The sequence below is a fragment of the Pygocentrus nattereri genome, chromosome 23 (genome assembly GCF_015220715.1).
Source record: "Pygocentrus nattereri isolate fPygNat1 chromosome 23, fPygNat1.pri, whole genome shotgun sequence".
Lineage (NCBI taxonomy): Eukaryota > Metazoa > Chordata > Actinopteri > Characiformes > Serrasalmidae > Pygocentrus > Pygocentrus nattereri.
This window is the reverse complement of record NC_051233.1, coordinates 25,048,252-25,075,197: the sequence shown is the minus strand read 5'-3', so window position 1 is coordinate 25,075,197 and position 26,946 is coordinate 25,048,252. Positions and strand designations below refer to the sequence as shown.

At 40.0% G+C, this 26,946-nt stretch overlaps 2 protein-coding genes across 7 annotated transcripts in view; both read left to right on the top strand.

Moving 5' to 3' along the window:
• Window positions 1-13,858, top strand: part of clip2 (CAP-GLY domain containing linker protein 2) — a 52,892-nt gene extending 39,034 nt beyond the window's left edge. Inside the window, exons 9-18 of one of the 3 annotated variants that reach the window (XM_017699530.2) lie at window positions 4,650-4,700; window positions 6,841-7,314; window positions 7,428-7,889; window positions 8,059-8,116; window positions 8,367-8,450; window positions 8,576-8,732; window positions 10,000-10,159; window positions 11,611-11,799; window positions 12,194-12,256; window positions 12,530-13,858. In XM_017699530.2, coding sequence (XP_017555019.1) covers window positions 4,650-4,700; window positions 6,841-7,314; window positions 7,428-7,889; window positions 8,059-8,116; window positions 8,367-8,450; window positions 8,576-8,732; window positions 10,000-10,159; window positions 11,611-11,799; window positions 12,194-12,256; window positions 12,530-12,541 — 1,710 coding nt within the window. In that variant the 3' untranslated portion in view covers window positions 12,542-13,858. Of the gene's footprint in view, window positions 1-1,090; window positions 1,196-4,649; window positions 4,701-6,840; window positions 7,315-7,427; window positions 7,890-8,058; window positions 8,117-8,366; window positions 8,451-8,575; window positions 8,733-9,999; window positions 10,160-11,610; window positions 11,800-12,193; window positions 12,257-12,529 lie in introns of all 3 variants that reach the window. The other 2 variants (XM_017699524.2, XM_017699536.2) reach the window with 2 other exon arrangements.
• A 1,344-nt stretch (window positions 13,859-15,202) lies between these two features.
• The window catches only part of gtf2ird1 (GTF2I repeat domain containing 1), a 32,751-nt gene continuing 21,007 nt past the window's right edge, over window positions 15,203-26,946 (top strand). For 3 of the 4 annotated variants that reach the window (XM_037533541.1, XM_037533542.1, XM_037533539.1), the window contains exons 1-4: window positions 15,203-15,547; window positions 23,449-23,578; window positions 25,609-25,750; window positions 26,062-26,241. In XM_037533541.1, the coding sequence (XP_037389438.1) occupies window positions 23,453-23,578; window positions 25,609-25,750; window positions 26,062-26,241 (448 nt within the window). In that variant the 5' untranslated portion in view covers window positions 15,203-15,547; window positions 23,449-23,452. Of the gene's footprint in view, window positions 15,570-23,448; window positions 23,579-25,608; window positions 25,751-26,061; window positions 26,242-26,946 lie in introns of all 4 variants that reach the window. The other variant, XM_037533540.1, reaches the window with a different exon arrangement.

Genomic DNA, 26,946 nt, shown 5'->3' with positions numbered 1-26,946 from the left:
GGACAGCTCAGCGCTGTGGGTCTGAAAGGATGGTAGCTATCAGGAAGATGTTTCTGAGAAAAGAAAATCAATAAAAAAAGACAAGCACTAAGCAAAACTAGACATCTGAGAGTTTGAGTAAGGTTTAGTCTAAAATTGAAACTCGACTTGTTTAGATCATGAGAATCTGTAAATGCAACCAACTAAGACTGAACCTGGAAGGAGGCGTTTTCAAGAAGCATGGAAATATTGGCAGAGCTGAAAACTGAAATTCTGTAAAAAGGCTGTCATGAAGGCTAAGGGTGGTCACACTACATGCAGAAAAAATGGTGTGCACTTGGCATGCATAAATACATGTTTTCTGCTTTTTTCCTGACGCTGAATAATGAATATCTCATCTTTAATGACCGTTTGATGGGAAGTTCAGTAAATGAAAGGTAGTCTTTGACTTTTGCACAGTACCATAGGTGACATGATTGTGACATGTCAAGACATGCATCTCAAGGTAAATGATGGCACTATTTGTGCTATGCCGCTAATGTAGCTAACAAGTAATGGATGCTTATTAGTAGCGTCCAATCCACACACCTAAATCACCACACACTTTTCTCAAACCTCATTAAATTGTACATTTTGACCCCTGTGGGGAAAAACACATGAGTAGGTCTAATTGCTTCCGTTTACATGATGCTAATTGGTGTACATAAGGACCCATTTCTTGTTAGCTGCATTAGCCCTCCAGTGCAGAACTAAAGAAGCGAACCTCAGATGCCAGATAGCTGTTGGTTTTCAGAAATTTGTGTAAATTAGATTTTTTGGCCAAAGTCACTTATTACCAACTACCTCATTAAGTGGATTATTGCTTGTCTTCATACTTTCCTGTCTTGCAGTTTCCTGTCCTTCGACTTCTGTGAAGGGAATACTTGTTTCTTTAACGACAGTCTTTTCATAAAGTTAAAGCAGCATCTGCTTCTATGTCTGCCTTTCTTTCTTTCCTGTTTTCTGTCTTTCTTTTCCCCTTTTCCCCTTTTCCCTTTCTCACCCTCTTTCTTTTTCTTGCTCTTCTATCTCTTTTTTTCTATTTTTCCCCTCTATTTCTCTCTCTCCGTAGACTCAGACCAAGCTGGAGCATGCCCGTATTCGGCAGCTCGAGCGGAATCTGCGTTTGGAAAAGTCCAAAGCAGAGAAGCTTCAGAAAGAATTAGAGGAGATGATGGTAAACTTGTAGCGAGAGTAGACGTCACATTGCCTGTAGACATGTTTTATATCCCCCACACCTTCCTCTTTTCTGTGTTTTCATCCTTCCCTGTCCGTCTCGGGATCTGACTGCGCTGTCCTGTGATGCGCCAGCCTTGCTTGAGCTTTGTTTACGCTGAACACATTAAGGTCTCCATCATTCAACTTCTAACAAAAACTTTCTGTCTGATGTGCTAATTTGGGACAGGAGCTTTAGTGGAATTTAGATCCCGTGAGAAATACTGAACAAAATCCACTGTATTTTAAAGAAGATCTATCTAATCTCTATCTAAAGCATCTGTAGCATGCAGTCAGTTTTCATTGACTATAATATTGACACGTTTCAATGTGTCTAGAAAAGAACTGGAAAAAATGTCGACTCCAGCGGGCAGTTGCTGAATTCCGTCTTGTTGTAGTGTTCCAAATCTGGATAAAACTTTAACCCTTTAAGATTGACACAAAATTTTCTATTTTTGCTGTTTGATCTCCTTTTAATAATGTGATTTTAAAATGCTATCTAAAATGATATCTTCTAAAGCCTAAAATGCCTTTCTAAACAGGTAAAGGACTGAATAGGTATGAATATAAGTCACACATTAGTCACACTGCTCTGATGGAAAAAAGAGCAGCACTGAGAAACCTCAGGTTTTACATGCTTGTGCTAGTAATTATGGCTGGTCTGGATATGCACACACCGGAAATCTACTGGCTGCAGAATCAAATTGATCAAATCAGATTATGCACTTTTAAGAATCAAGTCAAGGGGCTCATCACCAAAGTTTATAAGTGTATCACTGGCAAAAAGTCTGCTTTGGTTTAGTGTTGTAGTATTAGAGTCTCAGTCTTAACATCATTGAGTAAAGTGGACTTTAAGATATTCTGTCTTAGATTGTTTTAGATATTTAGTCTTAGATATTTAGAAACAACTTTTTTTTTCTGGTCATTATTGAATATCAACAAAGCCTTTTAATCAGAGTGAAACAGTCCTTTCTCTACATCATGGGTCTCAAAGATTCATTCAGGACTCAGTGTGTCAAAATGAAGAAATGAGCAGAATTATCAAATGAATCCACAGAGAAGGCAGAATGAACTTGGTAGTGCTGTCATAATAAGAGTCTCATACGATTTCCTGTTAAATATAAGTTTATTTAATTGTTTATTATGCTAAAATATTTATTATATATTCTGTCAATACTACTAATACAACAACAACAATAAAAATAATAATATAATAATTATCATCAGTAGTAGTTCTAGTGGTTTGTGGTGACAGAGGTCTGGTTATTCAGCATTGACTAAGTGCTTAAATGAGTGCATATATGGATTTCAGATTCATACTTGGACACTTCCCTCATGCGCTTTTTCCACCTGGCTAGAGGCCCTCAGGCTATTTGAATTTAAGACCCCTGCTCTGTTAAAAGCTCTTCACTGCTGGTTGAGAATCTAATTGATCCTTTCTACGATGGCCTGACTGGGCAGGTCAGAATGTTTTAATTTAATTTAAAATTGGTGTATGTTTTTTGGTTTATATTCAGTTAACCTCACCATTTTTTGCTTCCAAAAGCTAGGATGCAAAACTAGACTAAGATTGTAATATAAAATAATTCCGTTTTAATGATTAATTATATAATTAATAAGATTTTAAGCTATATATTATTGACTCCTATGTTATATAGAATATATTTTAAGCTAGAATGCTATTTTTAATAAATATCGTGTATAACGAATGATAATGAATTTGCAGTGAACCACAAACGTCTTTTTAATTTTCATGTTCTGAAAAAAATCTCAATTTGGTCTCAGTCTTGATTTGGACTCAAATACTACATGGTCTTGGTCTTGACTCGGACTTGCTTTGGTGGTCTTGACTTCAAAGACTTGTGTTGTTAGGATGTAACGGTTGTAGTTAACATATTTAAAAGTGCCACATAATTCAGCAACTGCACATTGGTTTCTATTATGATTGAGTTTTGAGTTGCCAGGTTTTCAGCGGAAACACATGGAAATAATTGTCCTTGGAAATCATACAGATGTAGCAGATAGAGATTAGATTAAAAAAAACTGCAAAATTCCTCTAAAATGAATGCTTCTGCATTTACGTTTGACTTCTCACCAGAATAACGCTGCTCTGCTTAAGGCTGTTGAGCTTATCCAGGCCCCACGAGTCTATTAAATATGTGAAGATATTAAATAGCACAAGCTCCATCTTCAACCTGCAGAAGTAACCTAATTTTGCATTTGAGCTGAGACATAATTAGATTGCGCACAGCTGTGTTATAGCGTCAGTAACAAAGACGCGGTTGTTGGAGTGTTGGAGACCTTTGACACCTGGCTGACCTTGCAGTTCCATTGCTGCTGTTTAGGGTCTTCCTTCACCCCTCATTCACCAAATGCATCTTTGTTTCTTCTCTACCTCTTGTTTTTTCTATTTCTTCTGAGGCTCTCAGCTGGGTTTGGGGAGCTTTTGTGCCATTATAAGGTTTATAGCGAGAGTGATCTTTTATTTACAGTCAGGTTCTTGGCTTCTTGATGCTTTTTACACTCCGAAGATTTGAGCTCATGAATGAATGAATTAAATTACACGTATTTTAAGTATCACAAGAGTAAGTCAGAATATAGATAGGATGTACATGTGACATACTTAAAGGGGATTTCTGAATTTTTTTTTAAGTTTCTGCATAATTAAATAGTTAAGATGTTCATTCAGAGAGGTTTACTGTGAAATGTACTATTCTGGAGAATTGCCCACAGCGATGGTGATTGGAACCCAGATGTATGAAGAGTTATATGCCTGTAAACACCACCTCACAGAAAGCTATTACATTTAATATGCTGCCTGTTGCCCGAGGCATTTTAAAATATATTCGTGGCCGTTTTTTTTTCCTCATTATCAACATTACGTATAAAAACTCGATGATGACACGTATAGGGCCTTTGGTTCCTGTCACCACCGCTGTGAAAAAATCTGAGTAGGTAGATTTTTCTACAGTGCACTGCTTCAAATCAAATCACTCTGAGAAAATGTGTTTTTAGGTCTCATAGTGATCGACTAATGCAGAAACTTTTCAAAAATTGATGAGCAGTACATTCACACATTGTCACCTCATCTGAAATATTCATTTGCCTTGTTCCATTTTTTACATATTTTAAACCTTTGCAGAGAAAAGTGAAGGCTTTTAATACAATATTCATTTCAAACTACTTTACTGTTATTGCTTTTGTCTTGTTCTCTATATCACAGTTCAGTTCCTATCAAGTATCCAGAAGAAATGTTTCCTCACTTTTACGTTTAACAATTTGACACACTCACACATTTCCTTGCAGCTAAAGTGTGAAAAATGAGCATATTTGCCCTCTTAAGCTGTTGTAAAGCTAGGGCAGTGTCAGGTGCTTTGACCCAAATTTCCAATTCAAGCTTTGCTATTTATTAACAGGGCAGAAGGCCACATCAGCCAACACCCATGAGGTTGGGTAAGAGTGTCAAGGTGAAATAAAATGGAGTTGTCTGCTAATTCTGTGTGTATTCTTTAGTAGTCTGAACTTTCCTAAATCAACAGTGAACACTAAAAAAGAATGGTGTGATCTCTCTCCTTTTCTTTTCTTCTCTCTTTCGGAATTGCGTCTGTGAATGCCTTTGGTGCTGTTTTATGACAGCGCGTAAAGCCAGTGATTTCCTGAGAAATGCAAGCAAATGATGAGATCATAAATGAATGACTTGTTTTCATGAGGTCTCTGTGACTAAGACTAACACTAACTCTGTCGTAACTCCTCCTCTGGATTCTTCAACTGACCACTCCATGCTCTGCCCACAGATAGAAACTGTTAGGTTCAACAAGGTTTACAGAGCGTTGAAGGACATGCCTGCCGACCAAGTGTAGCACGTTTTTTGTAGCACATATTTATTAAGTATTTGTGAAAAGTGACACCGTTAGCGTAGATCAGGAGTAGTTTTTGTTGTGTGAGTCAAGGCTTTCAGCGATTCTTTTGCTCTAAGGTAGGCATGTCAAACTGGGGGCCTTCCGGGTCAGAGTGCTGCGGAGATTAGCGTTTACCCTCATCTATCACTCTGAATTCAGTTCATGAAGGCTTTGCTACTTAGATGATGGACTGAGTCAGTTGTGTGGAATGAGGCAGCATGCTGAAGTCTGCAGTGTTTTGGCCTGTAAGGACTGCAGCCTGACACATGCTCTAGGGTACTCAACAAAACGATATTTGACATTTGTGCTCTACATACAAATATTATTTGGTATAGAAAGTGTGACGTTATGATGTCATGTCAAAAATAACAAGCTCGTCAGCTAAAATGAGGGAGAAACATAAATAAAGCCGCACAAAATCTCTAAGGTTAGGAGATGATTCAGTCACAAGTGCTTGCTTTCACTAAAAGCCAAAGCCTACCTGAGCTTCAGCTATGTCACTAAAAACACTACATTCAGTCTATCCTAATTGTTTAACCAATCACTTACATATAAAATAAATACAACTTGAAATTAATTACATACTCTAAATATGTTCAAATATAGGTGTTAGGATTTTTGTGCGTCTCATTAGATTGAATAGGATGTCTGTCATTCTGTGAAGGTTGTCCAGCAATATGAAAGAACGCATTTGTGGGCTGAACATGGAAAGCGTGACTGGTTTCTCTAATACGGTTTGTAGATGCTGGTAGCCACTGTGTGTGTGTGTGTTTGTGAATTTTCCATGGGCTCTGTCATCTTGCATTTGCTTGGCTGCTTCTAGGAACACAGTGCAGAGAATGGCTTGCTTGGGTTCATCTCCTTCCCTCTTGTAGGTTGCACTTTTTATGCTTATGATATAAGGAGCTTGCTTTTGGCTCTCAGAGGAGCCAAACGGACTTTAACTCGGCTGAAAAACCTCAGCAGTCGAGTGTTGCATATGCCAGTTGATGTGCTGCCCGTTTCTTGAATTAGAGAAAGCCAAAAGTTCTCCTGCTTTAGTGAGCTACTCTGTGGAACATTTCACATTGTCGATCAACGATAAGCCAATGTAAACTGTTTAATCTGTTGTTGAATTATGGGTGCTATTAGTGAAGCTTCATAAACTTTTATAGGTAGTAGGTTATTTAAATGAAACAAAGTGCTCTAAATCTTTGGGCCTTGTCTCAGGCTGTGTCTGAAACTATTCCCTATTGCGTTGTACTGCATACTTTGCTATTTTGGGAGTCTGTTAGTTTGCAGTGGTATACATAGAATACCCATAATGCCCTGTACCATGTGCAGCAGAATGTGACTCCTGTTGCAGAGCAATGCCAAACCTGTGTATTGTTAGTATACAAAAATTACCTGAAAATTATATATATGGTCCAACAAAGACTTTCAGTATCAAAAATCTAATTAAATTAACATCTAGCAGCTTTAGAGTGTATCCTTGCATTCACGGCCCTCTATACATGCATTGTAGTATAAATAGTGTTTTAAAATACATTAAATACAAATAAAGCTTTTTAATATTTTGATTGTCAGTTATCTGCCCTGAAATTATTTGTTGGTTTGTCCCCAATTACAATGCAGAAATGTTCAGCTCCCTTGAATGTAGTCCAAAGAGCAGGAAAACTGGAGGCTTAGGCAGTGTGGTTGTAATAAAACACAGTTTTGTATCTGCCAGCAAACCACAGTGGAGGAGAAGAGTCGGGTGATGCAGCTGGAGGAGGAACTGACCCTGCGCAAGGCTGAGGTGGAGGAGCTACAGGCCCGGCTGCAGAGGGCCTCTTCCTCTGGGCCTGAGGGTGCAGATGCCCTGAGCTCGGAAGCTCTTGCCCTGAGGGAGCAGCTTCTTTCAGCCGGACGTGAGCACCGTGAGGAGAGCAGTCAGCTTCGGGAGAGGTACGAGGCCATGCTTAAAGCCAGTCGGCAGGAAACGGAGCGCTTCAGGGCCACCCAGGAGCGCCAGAGCCAGGAGATATCAGACCTGCGGCAGAGGCTCCAACAGGCCACCCGTGAGAACATGGAGATGATGGACAGCTGGAAGGCCAAACTAGATGCCCTGGTAGGAGACCACCAGCGTGCTCTGGAAGAACTCAAAGCCTCATTGACCGGCGACCGCGGAACCTCAGATGGCGAAAAAGGAGATGTGCCCGAGGTGAGACCAGACTTGGAAATAGTTTGACCGCAAATGTCTTTAAAAATCTTCAGTTTAATTGAATTCAGTTCAATTGTATCTATGTATCGTATCTGTGTATTATAAACCTGTAGATACCCTGGGAGAGCTTGAGAATGGAGCAGCAGTTGGAAGTCGAGAACCTGAAGGCGAAGCATGAGATTGAGGTGGCAGTGGTGACCAAGGAACGCGAAGACCTTCGCACCAAGCTCCAGGAGCTGCGAGAACAGCTGGAGGAGAGTGAGGAAAATGCCAGGGTCCAGGCAGAGACCAGAAGCACCCAACACACTCTGGAGCTTAAGGAGGCCACTGAGAGGCTGCAGAAGGCTGAGCTGAGGGTGGCAGAGATGGAGCGGGCTCAGGAGGAGCAAGGACGGGGCACGCAGCGCCTCAGAGAACAGCTAGAACTGGCTGAGAAGAAAATGGCAGACTATGAGGCCCTGCAAAGCGCTGAGGCTCAGAGCAAGGCTGAGATACTTATGCTGAAGGAGAAGCTGAGGGTCAGTGAGAATCTACTACAGGCCGTGGAGACAGACCACACCACCCAGGATGCTAATGTGAGTCATTGCTTTGTTGTATCATAGCTTAACTTAACAGTTTTAAAGGCGTGGTTTGATGGAAAGTCAAACTCAGATTAGTCGATCAGCAAAGACATGTTTGGTGTCCGAAATTTGATTCCTGCTTTTATTTATGTGCGAATAACAGTGCAACGTTTTTTTTTCACAGATGATAGAAAATAACGACAGCTCGGAAGAGAAGATCACGTTAAAGCAAAATATGGAAGGTCAGTTGCCATTCATATTGAGATATTTATTACTTCCATCTTTTCCGAGAATGTTGAGAATGTTTATTGATTACCATGGAAACTGGCAGAGGCTTGTCTGCTGGCTGTCTGTCAGATTGACGTTTTTTAGAAAATTAAATTCTTAAATTCTTAAATTCTACATTCTAGCATGATGAATGTGTATATTGACAGATTTGTTTATAAAGGACCTTAGAAATGTTGTTATAAGGGTTCTGTTTGATCTTAACAGAAACTTTGGAGAAACTGGCAAAAAGGGAAAAAGAAGTGTCCACTCTAACAACACAAGTAGATGGCCTCAAAACACAGATAACAGGTAGTGAAATACACTCCCTCAGTTCACTTACAATAACAGTACTAAGGACTAACCCACAGTAGCAGAAATGTAGAATCTGAATACGTCACTTACAATATACCTCTCTTTGGCTGTTGTGCCTGTAGCCTTGGAGGTGAAGATGCGCTCAGGAGAGAAGAAGGTGGATGCGCTCCTCAGAGAGAAGACACGTCTAGAGGTGGAGCTGGAGTCCATGACCAAAAAATCCCATGATGCATCTGGCCAGCTGGTGATAATTAGCCAGGAGCTCCTGAAGAAAGAGAGGTGTGTACCAGAGTAAATCTGTGACCTCACAACTGTTCGATCCATGAAATCTCAAATTTCACCTTGATTGTCATTCAGTTATTTTGGTATTATTCAGAATTATTATAGTGCAGTTATATCACCGCCTACAGACTGATGCATCATGATGTAGCAGTGCATTTATATATAAACCTAGTATGAAATATAGCATGTACAGCACTAAGGAGGGATTAGAGCCTGATGCTTTCTGACTGGTTTAAGTGGTACATGCCAGTAAACATACATGGCGATCAATCTTACTATTAATTGCTTTACAGTAAACTGCGCTTTAAAAAGTTCTTTTATGTCTTTGCTTTAAAAAATAAGTACATTTTTTGAGTTTATTGAACATTGAAAGTTAACAGAACAGTAATCTGTTTTACATTCTGTTAACTCATTATTTGAATATCAGTGAACTCAATACATTACGGCATCCAGTTACTTGCTTTTTTAAACCACAACACTGAATCATTGCTTTGCAGTGTGTTTTAGAGATTTTGAGAATAACTTCACTTAGGATGTGATGCTGTGAACTTCATACATGTTTCCAGCGAATATATTTTGTTACAAAAGGCCCGGGAAACTGTTTGCATCAGACAGGTTAGACGCATTGAAGTGCATACACAGACCTGCAGATAGACAATCAGAACCCAGCTGACAAAATCAAGAGATGTGACCGTCTTAGAATGCAGCTAATATTACGCTTAGATGGGGGTTTGACTGACTTGATTGGTCTTGTTTTATGAAGTATACTTCAGACCAAAGCCCATTCCTCTGTAATATACACACACATATATACTGTCACATCCTCCCCAAAGGCCTGCCACACCCTCTGCTTTATCAGAAGCAGTCGCGGAAATCTGCTAGGCGTTGCCGCCCTTTTCCCGTAGCACAGGCATGAATGGTTCTCCTTTCACTGCTTAATCCACTTAAGAGCCATTTGAGTTAATGAGGACAATCAGTCTGATTAAAACTCCGCCTTAAGTGTTATTTAACCTCTCAGATCAATGCCATATCCTGAATCAGAATGCCATCCACACTGTCAGTGATTATTCATGTTCGAGAAGATGCATCTGGCCTAGCTGCAAAATTCTGCTGCCGACCTGCTGGGAAATCTTGCTGTTGACCTGCAAAATAAAACTCTAAAATGAGTACACAGAGCAAAGAGGTTCACTGTGTAAAATTAATGTAATGTCAATGGATCATTAAGTTTTGACCCTTGAGCACTGTCTGGACCTTTGTGTATTAGAAGCCTGAATGAGCTGAGGGTTTTGCTGCTGGACTCGCCACGTCACTCCCCAGGCGTCGACCGGGACCTGAGCCGTGAAGTGCACAAGGCCGAGTGGAAGATGAAGGAGCAGAAGCTGCAGGACGACATCAAGACCCTGAGGGAGAAACTGCTGCTGTTGGTAAGTCAGATGACCTAGGACACCATTTTTTACAGTAGTTTCATACAAGATACCAAATATCAGAGTTACTGAACAATCAGTCTTGAGATTGATGGCTTAAGAATAAATCTATAATTCAAGAGGTTAAATGAATATTTCTTGCAAACATGGTAACATGACTAAAGATAAACAGAAGATAGTGTGGATAGAGAGAAGAGTGTGATTTAACTATGCTAACTGGGCTACTAGTTTACTTTATACAGCAGTTAGTTCCAGTAGGACAATCTGAATGCTTGACAAGCATTACATTTGCGATGATAGCAAAAAATGAAGACAATAGATACATTCCATAAGACAATATTTGACCTGTTGTAGTCCATTTGGTCAGGTTTTGGAGAAGAGTGAGACAGCAGGCCTACATCTAAATTCTAAAGCTGCCTGTGCCCAAGTAATCTTTCTGTCAGCAGCTGTGATGGCAGAACAACTAAACAAACTGTAGTTAGCCAGAAATCAGCAGAACACGTTTTAGCAAACAAGATAAGCTGTGAAATGCTTTAGAGGGCAGACTGGCTAGAAGAAAACCACGATCAGTTTAATCTGGCAAATATTGAAAAACCGAGCTGAAACTGATATTACAACAATTTTATGGCTCTGGATGCAAAAGGCTACTATTTTTCATTTTTTTATACATTTTTTTCTGTTGTATTAAAGCAATAGAACACTTGAAGTTGCCTGATGTCATGGATGATCTGTGGCACTTGACTGTGACCGAGTCACAGTTATGATGTTATTTGTGATAACACACTAAATATTATGCAGTTGCCTAAAATAGCATTTGGGGAAGGAAATGGTATGTTACCTGTCTTCTGCTACTCTGTGGTTTTTTTGTTCTAATTCAGATGCAAATCGTTGCTGTCAGAACAAAACCTTGTATCTCCATTTTTGTTGTTGCCTTTCTTTTTTACATAATTTGAAAATGTATGCTGCCATTTCTATTGTGTCAGAATTCAATATGAATGAACCAAGAGAAATGGTCTGATATGACACAGAATACAATGTTTTTATATAAACTTCTATTGTAAGTTTTGTCTACTGTAGTTCCTTTTTGGGTGATACAAGGTTTTGTTCTGATATTGATGATATACACTTGCCTAAGTCAAATAATGAAGGGCTGTAGAGGAGGGGCCATCAATTCTAGAGGTGGGGAGCCACAGTTGGTGATTCCTCTGCACAAACACACCAACTAAACCTGATACTTAACTGATACTTAACTGTGTTTGACCAGAGAAATTTCCAAACTGCCCAGGACTCACTACAGTACAGTAAGTTAAAGGCCTCTTCAGTTGTGTTGTAAGTGTGCTATGAGTTATGAGCAGAAACGTAGGCTGGTGGCACACCTGGACTGGAAATCTTAGCATCAGTGCTAATATTTTTATGCAATGGTTGTTTTCTCTGTCCTCTCCTGTCCTCAGGGGCGTGAGAAGTTGTCCCCAGACCACCGTCGTTACTCCATGATGGAGCCCTCGGCCACTGACACTGAAGTTACGCGCCTCCGGCAGCGGCTGCTGAGCACTGAGGAGGCCCTGAGGACCGCACTGGAGCACAACCAACAGGTGGACCAACTGGTACAGGCAATGCGCATGCGCCCAGATAAGAGCCAGGTAAAGCCCCATACACCTCAGTAAACAGAATCCTCCATGCTCTTAGACGTCGGAGGTTTTTAAATGAATGTATGCAATGAATTATATTGATTTTGTCAACTTAATTACATTAATATTAAATTAATGTTTGTCAGAACTGCAAGTTCAAAATGTTAATTATAAGAACAAACACATGAAGAGTACTGGGCTCAGATCCACGGTGATGAGTTGTTTTAAATAATATAACATGTCAGATTTTGTCATTAAAGAGTTGATGCTTTTGCTGTAAGTGTATCAACTGAGAGTATAATGAAAGATTTGACCACCCACATTTGTTTTACCTACTTATGGTTTAGATCTTACATCATCTGACAGAGTCTGTATTTAACTGCATTCATTTGCTTTTGGCCTGCAGGCACACAGCGGCGCAAATTCCGCAAATGGAATCCATCAACAAGACGCTACCTTCACAGAAGAGGTTGATACTAATACTGAATAAAACAATTCATCCCGTGTCTATTTATTCCATTGCTAAGTGGGCGTCTGTCATTTAACATTCTCTCTTCAGCGTGTCAAGGGTCCATGTGTGAGCCCCCATGTCAGTTCCTCACTCTCATAACTACATATTTAATTGTAGTTCATGAAGAAAATGTAGTGGTTTCTGAATAAGTATAAAGATTCATAAGTGAATAATAGGCCTACAGTATAAAGGGTTAAGGTGCCTTTATGTCCTTCTGTCATCTTCTTTTAGGAACAGCACTGATGATGGGGAAGGCCGGGGCAATGCTTTGATCATATAAGGAAAACGGAGGTACGCTGCAAAAAGGAGAGGCCAGTTTGATGCTCAGACCTCGGACTAACGCCTCACTGGACATCATTGCTTTCTTTTCACAGTTAACACCAAAACAAGTGACTCGATCTTGGTTAAAAAAAACAAAAAGCAAACAAATCAAACAGAATGGAAACCGCTTAGCAAAGTGTATGTACAATGATGCGAGATGTTATTTAAAACAAATAAAGAGATATGACTGAAACGGTACATCACGATTATGGTTGTAGACTCAGACCACTGACCCACCCTGTAGACTACCTCCCACTTGGACAATGACATCTGACCTGGGACAAGTGAGAAAGCGTTGGTCTCGAGTCAAGTTAAGATTGGGCAGGAGGGGGCGAGACGATCGGTTGAATGTAACTGATCACAAACGTTGGCCTCGATTTATACTTGTTTAATTTATTTGCCTTCTATGCTATTGGGAACTAGACTGACCAGTCCGTGATTTCTGCCTACAGAGCCTTGGCCTTGATGCTTTTCCCTTACTCCGACTAAAGGAGAAAGGATGTTGGATCCTACTGGGGCTTATTTTTACGTTATTCTTTTTACGTACTGTCCGTATGTCACAGTATTCAGCCACCTACCAGTATGTCATCCTCTATAAGCCAGTGAAGGTGCACCATAACGTTAGGGATGCCAAAATGAATGGAATCTCACCACATTACTGAAACTGTCTTGATAAATACCATAGAGCTCATATAGATAACACAAACGTCAAAGCAGAATTTGATCTCCAGTAGTAGCGTGTTATTATTACTGTATATTCATGTACCAAGATACAGTATACCGCAACTGTTCACTGCCCAGGTGTGACGTCAATTTTGGCTTCAAACGTCCATCATCTAATTCAACAACAACAGCTACAAAATCTCTACAAAGTCTTGATCCACATTTCTGATCACGTCACGTACAAACAAGAATCATCAAACCCTACGAAACCCCGTCGTCTTCCGAATGTTAGCTCAATTTGGAAAAAGCCGATTGAATCCATAGATGCACCCCGCTGCAATTAGCTCAATTATAGTCTCAAACTTTCTATCAGTGTGAAAACTATTAAAAACAGGAATTTCTTATCAGTGAGAACAAGTACAAAATAAAAGATAGGGCTGGCCCCACGTTTTGCAAATGAAGCTTCAAGTTGTTGTTGGACTCAGATGGTCTTTTATCCGTTAGAAAGCGGTTTACTTTCTTGACTCTAGCTGTAACGGTTCCTGAGACTCAATCATTAAACATGAATAAAACAAAGATGCTGTTGTGCTGTGTTATTTTCAAGATTGCTTCACCATTTCCACATTTTAGGCAGAAGACTTTAGAGTGAAAAAAATAATGTACTGAATTTTGCTTGATTCAAGTGTAAACATCATTTCCACATGAATAAAATATATGACATTTACACAAGTTTTGCCAAAAATTCAGTGACTACACTGTTTTAATGTCATATATCGTTTTTCAGTTTTTGTCATCATTTGAAAATGCCCCTTACTCTTTACTTTGTGTGTAAATCTCATGATGCATGGACCAAAAGAAACGGCCCTAAATGACTTGGAAAAATGTCTGACGTACATTAAAGGTAAAGTAAATTTTCTCCTTCTCCTGTAAAGTTACCATTTTGGAGATACAAGGTTTTCTCCCGACAACATGTTCTATTTATCTCAGTTTAACACACACTAGATCAAGGCGTGACCAACAAAGGCAAGATGGAACATCTGACATTAAAAGATGCGCTGTTTAATGGTCTCTCAGACTGAAACCACCTTTCATTCAGATTTACATTTCAGCACATCTGGTATTCACATCACCTGACAGTTATGGAAGGTAAGCCATAGATATGCAAATGACGTTTTCACTGCATTTTTTGTTCTGTAAGCTATGAGCTGTAATAAACATCTGGCAGTGGTGATTCTCCCATCAGACAGCAGGGGGCGGTGTAACCGCATCTTTATGTTTAACGAACTAAATCATCCAAAGTCAGAATTTAGATATAAATAGGAGATTAAAGTGAAATATATATATATATATATATATATATATATATATATATATATATATATATATATATATATATATATATATATATATATATATGCACATTCAGTGAAGGTTATGAAGGTTCAGTGAAGTCGTGTCCATTCTGAGAGCAATTTCAAATGCATATATGCAGCCTGAATAATCAGAATGACCGTTTAACCCAAACCTAACCTACATTTAAATGCCACATACAAGTAGGTGAGTCGTGTAGACACGTGTCCAGAGGCATGTATACAGCTCTATAAGCATAAATGTAAGCCTGTAAACATACATGCATCTCTAGGCTTTTAATGTGGAACTAAACGTTAAGTTCTAAATAGGTAAAATCTCTGGTAAAGCCAAGCTCTACAGATGTGTTTACTTTACATTCCCCATAAACTCCCAGTCAAATGGATCTGTTGGATGGCTCAGGTTCAATTTTTAAAAACGCCTGAGTTAAATTGGGAGCCAGTGTGAGACAGATCTAACTGCGACCATAACTGTTTTTTTTTTTTTTTTTTCTTCCCAAATAATTTCCAGCGTCTCTTCCTCGGCAAGTTTTTTCACCCTCAGTTCCCAAAAACGCTCCTTAATCCTGTATGTAAATCCCAGCCAATGGATGCTGTTGTTGAGTTGGGCTGGGATTAGCGGAGGCGAATGAGTTTCAATTTTACTGGATTACAGAACAAAGAAAGGGGAAAGGGGACACTCTGCTCCGTTAAAGAAAAACAGAAAGAAAAAAGGACGGGAAAACAAGACTAAATAATCTCGCCGAAAATATTCCCGAGGAACGAGTGAGCCAGCTCAGGAACATGGTGCAGATTATGAGATTTCATCAACTCGCCGTGCTTTTTCTTTAGATGGGAATTCCGCCCTCACTATTGGATTAAACGGAGAATAAGCCTATTCCGGGATTGACAGCATAAGGTAATTAAAACGGGGAAATCTGGTAAGAAACTAACCCTCTTTTTTATTTTATTTACTTAGAAATAGGTCGTAGCGTTTCTCTTTCTCGAACACGTGACTTTTTATGGATATTCAGAGGGTGAAATTACAGATTATAATTCTGGGGGGGAGGAGGATGGCTAGCTAGCGAATGTTTGGAGTGTTAGCAAAAGTAGCTATCGAGCTAACCTTTTCCAGCAGAAAGGACGGCGTGCCGCGTACAGTTTTCATCTTCGTGTGGCGTTAATTTGAGATTGGGGTGTCTTATTGAACATATTCTGGTCTGAAGTCTCGTTTTCGGCGGTTATAGCCGGCTGAATCCTCTGTTCGTGCCCTGTTTTCCTTGTGGAAAACGCAGCGCGGTCTCACCGCTAGCAAGTTGCAGAAACTGAGCTGTTCCATTGTTGTTTTTAAGGGTAGCTGGACGAGGGAAACCGCCGAGTCCGTCCGAAATTCAGGGCTTTATTTTAAACATAGTGACCACTTTTCGCCGGAATGAACACTGGCGGATCTAAACGGTCGACGTGAGAAGGTTGAGAAGGTCGTTGTTGACAATGTCAAACGCACATAACGTTACATGACCGTTGGCTAATCGGCCACTGTCACAGTCTCGGAGGCTAATTGGAGTAAATAATGCATAGCTGGACGGTTTCATTAAACCAAGCACAATTCACTCCGCACAAACCTTTACCGAGGACTTCTCATTCTTCCTCAAAAGGAAGACTGAGATTTAGTGCCCAGCTGTGTCCCATGTGTCTGAACAAGAGAACAACATTTCAGAATCTCTACTTTCTTTGGCTGTTAGTTCAGGTTTAAACGCCACACGGTCGAAGTCAGAAGGCGTTTTACTGCAGACAGGCGTCTGAGCTGAACTGGGAATATGAAGAATATTCCCGTCTACATGACTTGGTTTGAAAGGGGACTTACACTGATTTTTCGAAATTCCTGCACTACTCCGGCGTTGAGATGTAAACAAAGTCATCCAGAGTGCTTTGATTGTAGAGAAACGAACCAAGGCAGATTTCTTTCTCTTTGGTGTTTATCACTTTAATTTGACCTGTAGGTTGTCATTTTTCATGTGATTTAGAATTAATGCTCATTGTTTCTTCTGTCACTGTTCAGCTTTGTTACCTGTCTGCCACCGGCGTGCTCTATAAATAAAGTTATTATTATTATTATTATTATTATTATTACAGTGGTGGTGACCGGTGTATACAGTGCATGTCTGTATATTTGATCTACTTTCCAAAATCACCAGAAAGCCTCCGTGTCTTCTGAGTTTTCATGCCATGTTGATGGTAAAATAGTGTACAACGCCCTGCATGTACCTCTCTGCCTTGAATGTATTTAAAAACCGAGGTCAAAATCTTAACACCAAACTAATGTAAAAAATGCCTCCACGTCAAGCAGCGTACTCATTTTCTGTAATAACTTTATGTGAGGGAGCTTTTAGAGGCAACTCTCAAACCCTTTAGACGTCTGGTTCCCATCACTACCATTGTAAACACGTTGGAGCATTTCACAGCAAACCACTTTGAAGGACTTGAATATGCAGAATTGTTTACTAACTATCTCTGGTGAGGAGTTTTATATTTTAAAGGCGTCAGGAGCCTCAAGCGTGTGTTTTCTGTTTATCTGGGATTTTTATCTGGTATATTTAATCTTGTATGTGAACATCTTAAATCAACATAACGTTAAATGCCTTGTTAGCGAGAGGCATCAGGGCTGTGGTAGAAAACAAACTATAGTCGGTTGTGAATACATTCCAGTTGTTAAGTGAGGAGTATCTTCATGCAGATTCCTTCATTTCACGTCTCACTGAAAGTCTGCGTGATGTCTTGCCCGGTGTTTGTACAGCCTTTTGGCCGTTTGTAAAGCTACATGGCATTAAGACCAATTAATAGCCCATGATCGGCCCTGAGCTGACTGCTTTAGATAGGGTTGTGTTATTCAACGGATCTGCGACTGGAAGCAGTCGTTAAGGGCATTAGCAGGAGTATTGTGTACTGACGGCAGGGAGAGCTGCAAGCCTCTTAGGGCAAATCGCTCAGAAATCCACGATATACCCTCTTTGAGGTCATGATAATATCTCTAATCACCATATGGGCAATTATTCAACAAGGAAAGGATCAGCTCCAGCATGTCTCCGCCAGGGCGGAGAGGCTTGAATGGCGTGAATAAAATAGCAGTGGCCGGGCAGAGAGACTCCTAATGAAACGGAAGTCATTAATCTGAGCGTTTGAGCGTGGCAGTCTGGCCTGCTCATGTAGCGTTTGGAAATGTTCATAAAAGCTGATGCTGTTCTTCTCATGGTATTCGATATCTTTGCGGCCTTGTCTGTTATACAAGACACAGAAAAAGACACCAACCGTTATAACACATTAGAAAGTGCGGTCGGTCCGTTAACAGGCCCGTAAAAGCAGTTTAGAACGGGGGTTGTCAAACTTTATTCAGAGGGCCATATTTTACCATGTCAAAATACCTGCGGGCTGAAATACCACTTATTAATGATTAGTAATACTAAGTTTTCAGAACATTAAAGCAGAGAATCAGAGCTGTTTGTGAGCTACTGTGCTTCCTACCACTGTATAAACCATGCACAAGGCTTTTTTGATCAGTAGGTGGTTAAAACTAATACTTTTTCAGGAGTAACAATAAAGCATGTCGAATGTATTAATTATATTTCTAATCAGTTGTTTACTTGATCAAACTGAACAAAAATTAAATTTTCTGTTTAGCCAATGTTCATCACACATCAAGTAAATGCAGCAACTAAATTCAGAAATCACTTTATTAGACGAGAAGAGCAGGTTAAACGGCTTGAATGGGCAAGTTTTGGTTTAACTTAAATGGTTAAAACTGGGCTACTGAATTTGCTCTGATAAGAAGCTGGTGGTGTTAGACCCTTTTAGTTTCCCTGCCCTCTCTTCAGTGTTTATTGTAATGCCCATGCTTTATTTCATGTCTACTGACATTGAATTCGTTCCAGTCTTTTGATATTTGGCTTTGGATGAAAAAGTATTCAAATGACGATTTTGCCAAAATTGCCTCTTAAACTTGAGCTAACTTGGTTACCACAGTGCGGTGAATCACACTGTAATTTTACGGTGCTGCTGCCACCATCAGGTGAAAGGGGAGAAATTGCAAGGTACTGACTGGCAGGCCACTTATAACACACCGCTCAACCGTTGAAGCCACAGGCGCTTGGCCTTGGGGCTGGACTTTGGTCACCCCTGGTTTAGAATTAGAATTATGCCTAAAGTGATAATTCAACAGAAAGTGTGTGAAACGACTTCAGTGATTTCTCCTTACAGCAAACGTAGTTGGACCAACCAAAACATGCTTGGTGTCTGAAGTCTGCTTCTTTAGTTTTGCACTGGAGCTATGAAGCTAATGTAGCTGACAAGTAAGCTTGGACAGAAGTGTAAATTTAGACGAATGATTATCGTCTGCAATATCGCCGTGAATCATATGACCATGATCCAGATTCAGTTACAGAGTACCGGACATGAGCGTTACAGAGCCTTATCCTATAGCTTGCATTATTCCTGATAGTAATGTAATTACCATATGTTTACCAACTGGACCAGCTTCTAATATTACTTCATATTAATAGCAGGGCTGGGCAACATGACGATGTTTATTCATTAATATGATAAATTATGTCACAGTGTGTCACAGCGTACTTTTCTGAATTGGCCAGTTAGGAACACTGGCCAACTGCTTGTTTGATGAAAAAGAGCGAATAATTAGTCCTGTTTATTTGGATGTAGGTTAAATGACTAAAATAATTCACACACAGTTGTTTTATTTGTAGTATTTTTCAAATGTGACCTTGAAGAACGTTACAGTGCTGCTCTGTGTTTGTTCTGGTGTTCTGGCACCCGCTTTGTGGACGAGCTTGTCTATTGTACTCCCGTCCAGGTAGCAGATCTCATGTACCGGAGGTTTGTTTCATTTGCGTAAACTCCAGCATTGTTTTACAGACTGAAGATCCGCATTATAGTCTTTCTAAGTCGTGTTCAAATGACATATAAGTAGGAAATTAGTTGATGATCTGTTTATATAGCCTGTAGTTAAGCGCAGTTTTTTTTTCTTTTGTATACAGTGTCAAACTAACCATAGACTAGAATGATTGTGCAAAGGGAAAGTTTAAATAAAGGTGAGGCAAAAAAGAACTAAAACTGTCAAAAAGAACAAAAAAGCGGTAATTTGCTTAGTTTAGGCTCTTATTTAAAACACGTCACAATGCTCAGCGATATCAATAATCAACCCAAACCTACTAATAATGAAAAGAAGCTTATAGCCCACAAATTAGCAGCGTGCAAACTGGGTTATCTACAAAAAGGAAAAAGTTCTGTTGCTCAAAACGGAAGTCAAAGTCATCTTGAAGCCTGAGCGTAGTCTGTGCTTTTGTCTGATTCTGTCCACGTGTGATGATTTAACATTTTGCACCGTGGAAATTGGTGTACATGAGCTTCCATGACTTGTTGGCTACATCACACTTAAAACAAAGGGCTCTTTATTATAAAATATGGTTCTATATAGAACCATGAACTCTCATAGAACCATTTGTAGGATTAAAGGATTCTTTGCATTGTGAAAAAGTTCTTTACTTTGATGGAGAATGTGCTGTAAAAGGTTCTATATGGAACCTATTTGAAAAAGGTTCTTCGATTGCAACAAGCCTGACATCGTAATGATACCGAAATAACCCTTTTTGGTGCTACAGAGAACCCTTTTCAAAAAGGTTCTATCCGAACCCATTTACAACACATTCTTCAACAATCTGAAGACCCTTTTACGATGCAAAGAACCCTTTAATCGTGCAAAGGACTCTTTGAGTGTTCATGGCTCTATTTAAAACCATTTTTGTTGGTAAAGAACCCTTGAAGAAAGTGATTAGTAAAACGGAAGAAGCAGACTTCAGAGGCCCAACGTGTCGTGGGTGATGGACTACATGAAAATTTGGTGTTGCTTTAAGCGAAAGTACCATTTGTACTTTTTTAACTCCTCAGCTGTTCCCAAAGTCAACTTCACGTAGAGTGTCCTCAGAAATAAGCTCGTCTACAACTCGTGGGATCTTGTAAGTGAAGACTGTGACACCAGGACTGTGTGTAGGCCCGATTCTGTGAACGCACGCAAAGCGGACAAACTCAGCGGCCTCCGTTTCCTCGCATCAGATTGCGGATTGCGCCTCGAGCAACGGTGGTCAGACAGAACGGTCCATCTGTGAGCTGTAATGGGTTTCAGAGGGGGCTCCTCGCTCTGGAGGAGTCGGCAGTAATAGCAGGGCTTGGGCCTGGTTGGGTAGCTTTTTTTGGCTTTTGCCTGGAGGCTGGGATAATGGCTCCCAGTGTCTGGAGAGATTAAAGGCCACAGCCGCATTGTTCACATGCCTCGAGATTAGTTTCCAAGGAGACGGATTGCCGTTGCCATGAGAACGCAGGGCCCGGAATTAGGATTGCGTTTCCCACCCCCTACCCCCTGTCTCTTTTATCTTCATGTTTTTATAGATTGATGTTTTTGAAAGTGTGTTTTTTTGGTGCTAATCGAGTCCTCAGTAGGTACAAATAGACCAATACAGCTAACCAGTAATGAAACTGTGGTGAGTCTTGGGGGACAGACAGCGAACGAAGCCCCTTCAACGCCGACAGGGCTCTCAGATTGAGGGGAGGGGCGGTCCTGTTTCGGTTCAGTTCACAGGCCTGGCGCTCCCTGCCCCTGTGCCGCTTCCAAGGAGAACAAATTAAGGATGAAGGGTTTTAGGGGAATAATCTGAGCCAGCTTTAATTGGTTGACAAAGGCTTATCGTAATTAGCTACTTTCGCATGTGTGTGACGGATTGTGGTGCATTAGCATGGAAAAGGGTATTACTATCACTTTTTAAAGCTTCTTAAAGGGCTTTTATGTCCTCAAATACATTTCTAAGACATGAAGTTGTTTTAGAAGAAGAGTCCAGACTGCCAGCTCTCTTCACAAAACTGAAACGGTCACAAATGACCAGCCTCTGCTTTAAAGGGAAAGACATGTAGTGAACATGTTATAATAGAAATACTCCTGTCCTACAGCCGTGCTGTAGTGGTCTCTACCGTGATCTTTTCTTGTTTAAAGATTGGGAAGAAAACCCTACTGATTATGCATCTTGAAGATACGAGGAGCTTTTGAAAAACTTCAACTGCTTTGCGTTGGATTTTTCAGGCTGGGCTGTTTTTATTTAAATGTTTTTTCTTTTATTAATTAGCTGGTGAATGCAGGAGGAAGGAAGTTGGTGAAAGGCCCAGGAAACCTATATCTGTGTGTTCTTTCAGATCAGGCTAATCTTGTTCTTGCAGTCAAACAGTAAACATGTACAAAGTTTATCCTTTGGAGAATGTTCCAGTGACCAATAAATGGCTGATGTATTTCACCATATGTCTCTCCTCTCTGTGTAAACAGGGTGGTCCTAATCTTGGGTAACACTTCCATAAGCATTCCCCTTACCCGTCACAGGGCTGCTAAAGCTTACCCAGCATAACCAAAAGTTAGCAACCTAGACCACCTGTCTGTGGCATCCTGTTGCTTGTTCATTTATCCAGACACAAACTTTATACATTTGTCTGTTCCTTCATTCACGCTTTGCTTTGTCCGTCCGTTTGTTTGTTCGTCCGTCCGCCTGTCCCATCGTCCAGTTACTGTCACTTAAAAGCCGCATAATTAGTTTTGTATGAGGGGCGGAGCAGGCTAGGAGTGTTGGACAGAGAGCTGTCAATCAAGCTGCTCATTGGTCACGCCCACACAGTTCTCAGACAGGTCTGGTCAACGTTTTTAGGACATGTTTGGTCAAATTTATCTATTTTTCATTCAAGCATTGCTAGATGTCTGTGATATTGCATATCATAGGAACATTTTTAATATTTTCTGTCCTGGGTTTGGGTCCAAATTCATAACTGAGGTAACAGTAACGCTAGATTGTATTTATTGACCTGCAGATCAGTGGCTTGGCTAGCAGTCAGGTTTGGGTGACCACTGCTGATCTAGGCTTTGCTAGGCCAGCTGTGGCTAGGCTAGCAGTCAGGGCAACATCACAGAGATGGCTATGATGTAGTCACCTACTGCATGCTGGGTATTGTAGTGGGAAAGCAAAGATGAACGGAACCGTGAAACAGTATAGCCTACGAATGGAAAGTCTGACAAGTCAGTGAGGCTGAGTTCTCATGGCTACAGAATATTGCATAACACAATAAATGACATCTAAAACTCGTCGTTTTAAGCCGGAATGATTCTGAAATGAACAGGAAGAGCTACAGCTTTAGCACTGCTGTGCTCAGGTTGTTCATATGAGCCTCCATACAGTCAGCATTGAAGTGAATACGGTACACATTGCATGCATTTTATTAGATTTCACAGGATAGTCTGAACATAAATTCCCCTCTGTCCGCTCCTACATGGATGAGGACTAGTTTACAGCAGGGCTTAACCTGGCTCAGCAGAGGCACCCCACATTTTTGAACTTTCTGTGGCAGCTTTTAACCCTTTGAAGTCTAATTTGTGCTCTACTGCTCTGCTGTTTATGTGTAATTACATAATTACAGAGTCATCTAATGAAATGCATTTACGCTTGATTTACCTTCTATTACACCAGATTTGCACTTCTGTTTGTTCAGCAATTGACAAGCACCATGCAGATATATAAAGGATGTGATTCCACACAACAAGACTTAATTCACTTTTCAGCAAATTCAAGTTGTAATAAAATGAGTGGTACCATGTTTTTGTTACTACTGCCTATGACTCTGAGCTCTAAGGGCTAATCCATTACTGTATGAGGTTAGCCCTCAGGTTAACCCCAGGTTTGTCAGTGTATGTCTGTGATGCAGTATTATACGTTTCTGACCCTTTAGAGGGATGGCCCAGTTGCGGAAGCTCGGCTGTGATGGGCTGCGGGTGAACTCTCGTGCTGAGCTCCGGGGGCCGCAGGTTTCTGCCAGACAGGAGATCCTCACCAGCCTGGTATCAGCTCTGGACTCTGTGGTACGGCCTGCACACTCTCTGCCATGAAAATGCCCCATTAAAGCGATAGTTTCATAGAGATAGAGAAATATAAAATTTGTTCTGATGTAGGCTGTCAGGCAGAACAGATTTGGTGTCTGAAGTTTCTTTAGATTTGTTCTGGAGCTATGAGGCTAATGTCGCTAACAAGTAATGGAATATCATGTACACATATTAGGGGTGCAGCGATTATTCGACTTAGTCGACTAAAATCGGTGGCAAAATTAGTTGGCGACTAATCTAGTAGACATCACTCAAAAGTGTGGGAGCTGTACACAGAAAATAAGGTTGTCAGCTGTGCTGTTTGTAAAGCCGACCTTTAGCTGGCACGGGAGCACATCCTCCATGCTGGAGTATCTGAAGAGGAAACTTGTCGGCTCACTGGATGAAGATTCATCGTGGTAAGATGCGCCACGTCCCAAACCGCATACTAGCACATTAAATAGTGTGTAAAAATGGTGCATAAGGCATGATAAGTGCACTCATTAGTGCAGTGCGTGAAGTACAGTAGTGTGTTGTTTGGCCTAGTTAGCTTATGTTAATGTTAAAAGCCGTCCTACTTCATGTTCTGAGCTGAGCTGAACGTTTAGCTCCACTTGCCAACGGTTTAGTTCTCTGCGAACACACAGGGTAGCTGGACAAAGAGTTACCGCTGAAATGAAGCGTTTACACAAAATCGTAAAAAAAAAACCCACTTCTCCCTCCGCTCTATCAGAGCGCCTTTTCTCTGCTGCGGCATTATCTGCTCTCAGAGGAGAGCGAGACTCTTACAGGAGCACCGAGAAATGCTGGCTTTCCTTCGTTTTAATGAAGACCTGTGATTGTAGAATTTAGCTGCAGCAGAGTTTAGACAGACGTGGTGTTCATCTATACTGTTGTCATTGTTAGTTGGAAAATGCGTAAAACAATCTCAAGTTAAATTTAAAAGCTAATAGCTACATAAGTTATTTGGTAATGTGATTAATAATCCGAATAATCGATTATTCATTCCAGTAATCGATCGATTATTCGACTGTCAAATCAGCTGTTTGTTGCAGCCCTAACACATATTAGCATCGTGCAAAATTATCCACACTTACCTCCGACTGAAGTTAAGTAATCTCAAATTGACCTCATGTCACTTGTAAAGGAAGAAATGATTAAAGTGTGCTTTTCAAATGTGGATAAAATGTGAAGTGTACATAAGTTTAAGGTTTACACTTCAAACATTAAAAACATACTAAATACATACATACTTTGGAACAACATATGACTATATATAAAATGCATTTAACGCATAATTGTGTATTTACATGTCTTAACCACAACTTATATATACACTTGCATTATATTTGGGTTATGTAGAAATATATCTTCTGTGCTTTTCTGCAGTAAATTAGAACAATGTTGAAATGAAGTTAACTTGCAGCTAAAATGCAACAAAAAAGTACTGAAGCTTATCATAAAAGTCATTGCTTTAATATGTACTGTGTTAAATAATACACTTACATTGACAACAGTTTAAAATTATGTTCTCTATGTTAAAGTACATTTAAGTATATTTCTTTACATCATAACAAAGTATATAGAAAGTATATATATTTAAAATATTACTTGTTCAAAAAATACAGAATTTAGATGTATTTCCATAAAATCCATTACAAATAAAATACAAGTTGTTAAATATGTTGTATTTTTGTCCATTTCCATGCATATTTGGTGGTAGTTAGTCCGAGATTAGCTTCTCTAAATTGCTATCTATGTTTGCCTCATAGCTCTAGTGCAAAACTGAAGAAGCAAACGTTGGGACACCTTAGCTGATCACATGTAACATGTAAAATCGATCCTTTGAACTGAAATAGCTTCTAAAAAAACTGAAAATCCTCAAAACCAAGACAGTTAATTTAATAATCGCTTGACTGAACAGTTAATCTTTTATAGTAAAGCTTAATCTTTTCTTAAATTTACACGCTCAGTTTTTGCTCTGTCATCTTCCTGACGGACAAATGTCTTCTGTAATTACTCTTTGGCAGTGCTCTGCTATGTCAAAGCTGAATGCCGAGGTGGCATGTGTCACTGTGCATGAGGATAGCGTGATCGCTGTGGGAACAGAAAAGGGAAGAATTTTCCTCAATTCCAGGAAGGAAATACAGACGGACTTTCACAAATTCTGCAGTGAGTGCCGGCTTTTGTTCAATGGAATTCATTATCTCGTTACCATTAAAGGGATAATTAAAACAAAAATACTAACATTGTTGATAACGAAAGAAAGCCAGTTGCTACTAATTAACTTTACGCTAATGAGATCAGCTCGACCTCAAGTTGTCATTCATTATTTAGTCACATTCATTCATTAGTCACATTAGGATTCTGATACTGAGTGAGAGCTCATTCCTGTGGCAGTGAGCTCTTATGATGTGAAAAATAGTGTTTGGAACCGGTGTCAAACTGTTTTTCTGTGTATGTTTTTAATTGATGTTCCACAGGGGTGTCCTGTCTGCAAGCATTAAATTCAGTCAACTCCCACGCCAAAGTTCCTGATGCAGAATGCAGCCGGACTGGCAAAGACACTGGACAGCCTGGGAAGCAGCGAGCCTTAACGGACTCTCACTCCAATATCTTTGTTCTGAGGAAGATGGTAGAGGAAGTCTTCAGTGTACTTTATAGTAAGGACATCAGCCTTGCAATACTAAATGCCTAAATGGATATTTTTGAAAACATACTTTTTTTGCCGTTTTCCAAAAAAACTGTCCATTCTGATGAGAATGCAAGCACCTGAGAAAAAGTACACATAAGCCTGCCACTTCAGAAGGATGTGTTTTATGAGGTACCTCATAAAAGCAGATGTCATGTCTCAAGAAGATCATTGTGAGCCTGCCTATGGCACAAAATCTGCAGCACAAAGCTAGAACAGAGATTTTCATTATAAACACAATAAGTATTTGATTTAACGCAGGCTGGCAGACGTTTGTTATTTGATATCTCACAGAGACTTAAAGTCTGATTTCTGCCAGAAAATAAAAGCTTATAAAAAACCCCCAAAAAACCATCCAGCGCTTACAGCCATAAGGTTGTTTACGTTGCCATGACTGTCTGTGAATCGTCCACACAGTCCTGATCATGTAGAGATGCAGAGTCCAACCTTTTAGTTAATGATTGTCAAGTCTAATTGTCACCCTGTTTAAAAGAACTGAGGGTAGTTCAGAACTGAATTCAGCAAGACGAACATGGTAACAACCCCCAAATTGCAGAGCATGCAGAAACAACTCAGTAACCAGCCGTTTTTCAGAAAGAGTTCAGCATGCTCAATAAATAAAAACAGCAACATAAACTAAATTAATGGTGCAAAGTCAGTGTTTTCAGAAGCTGTG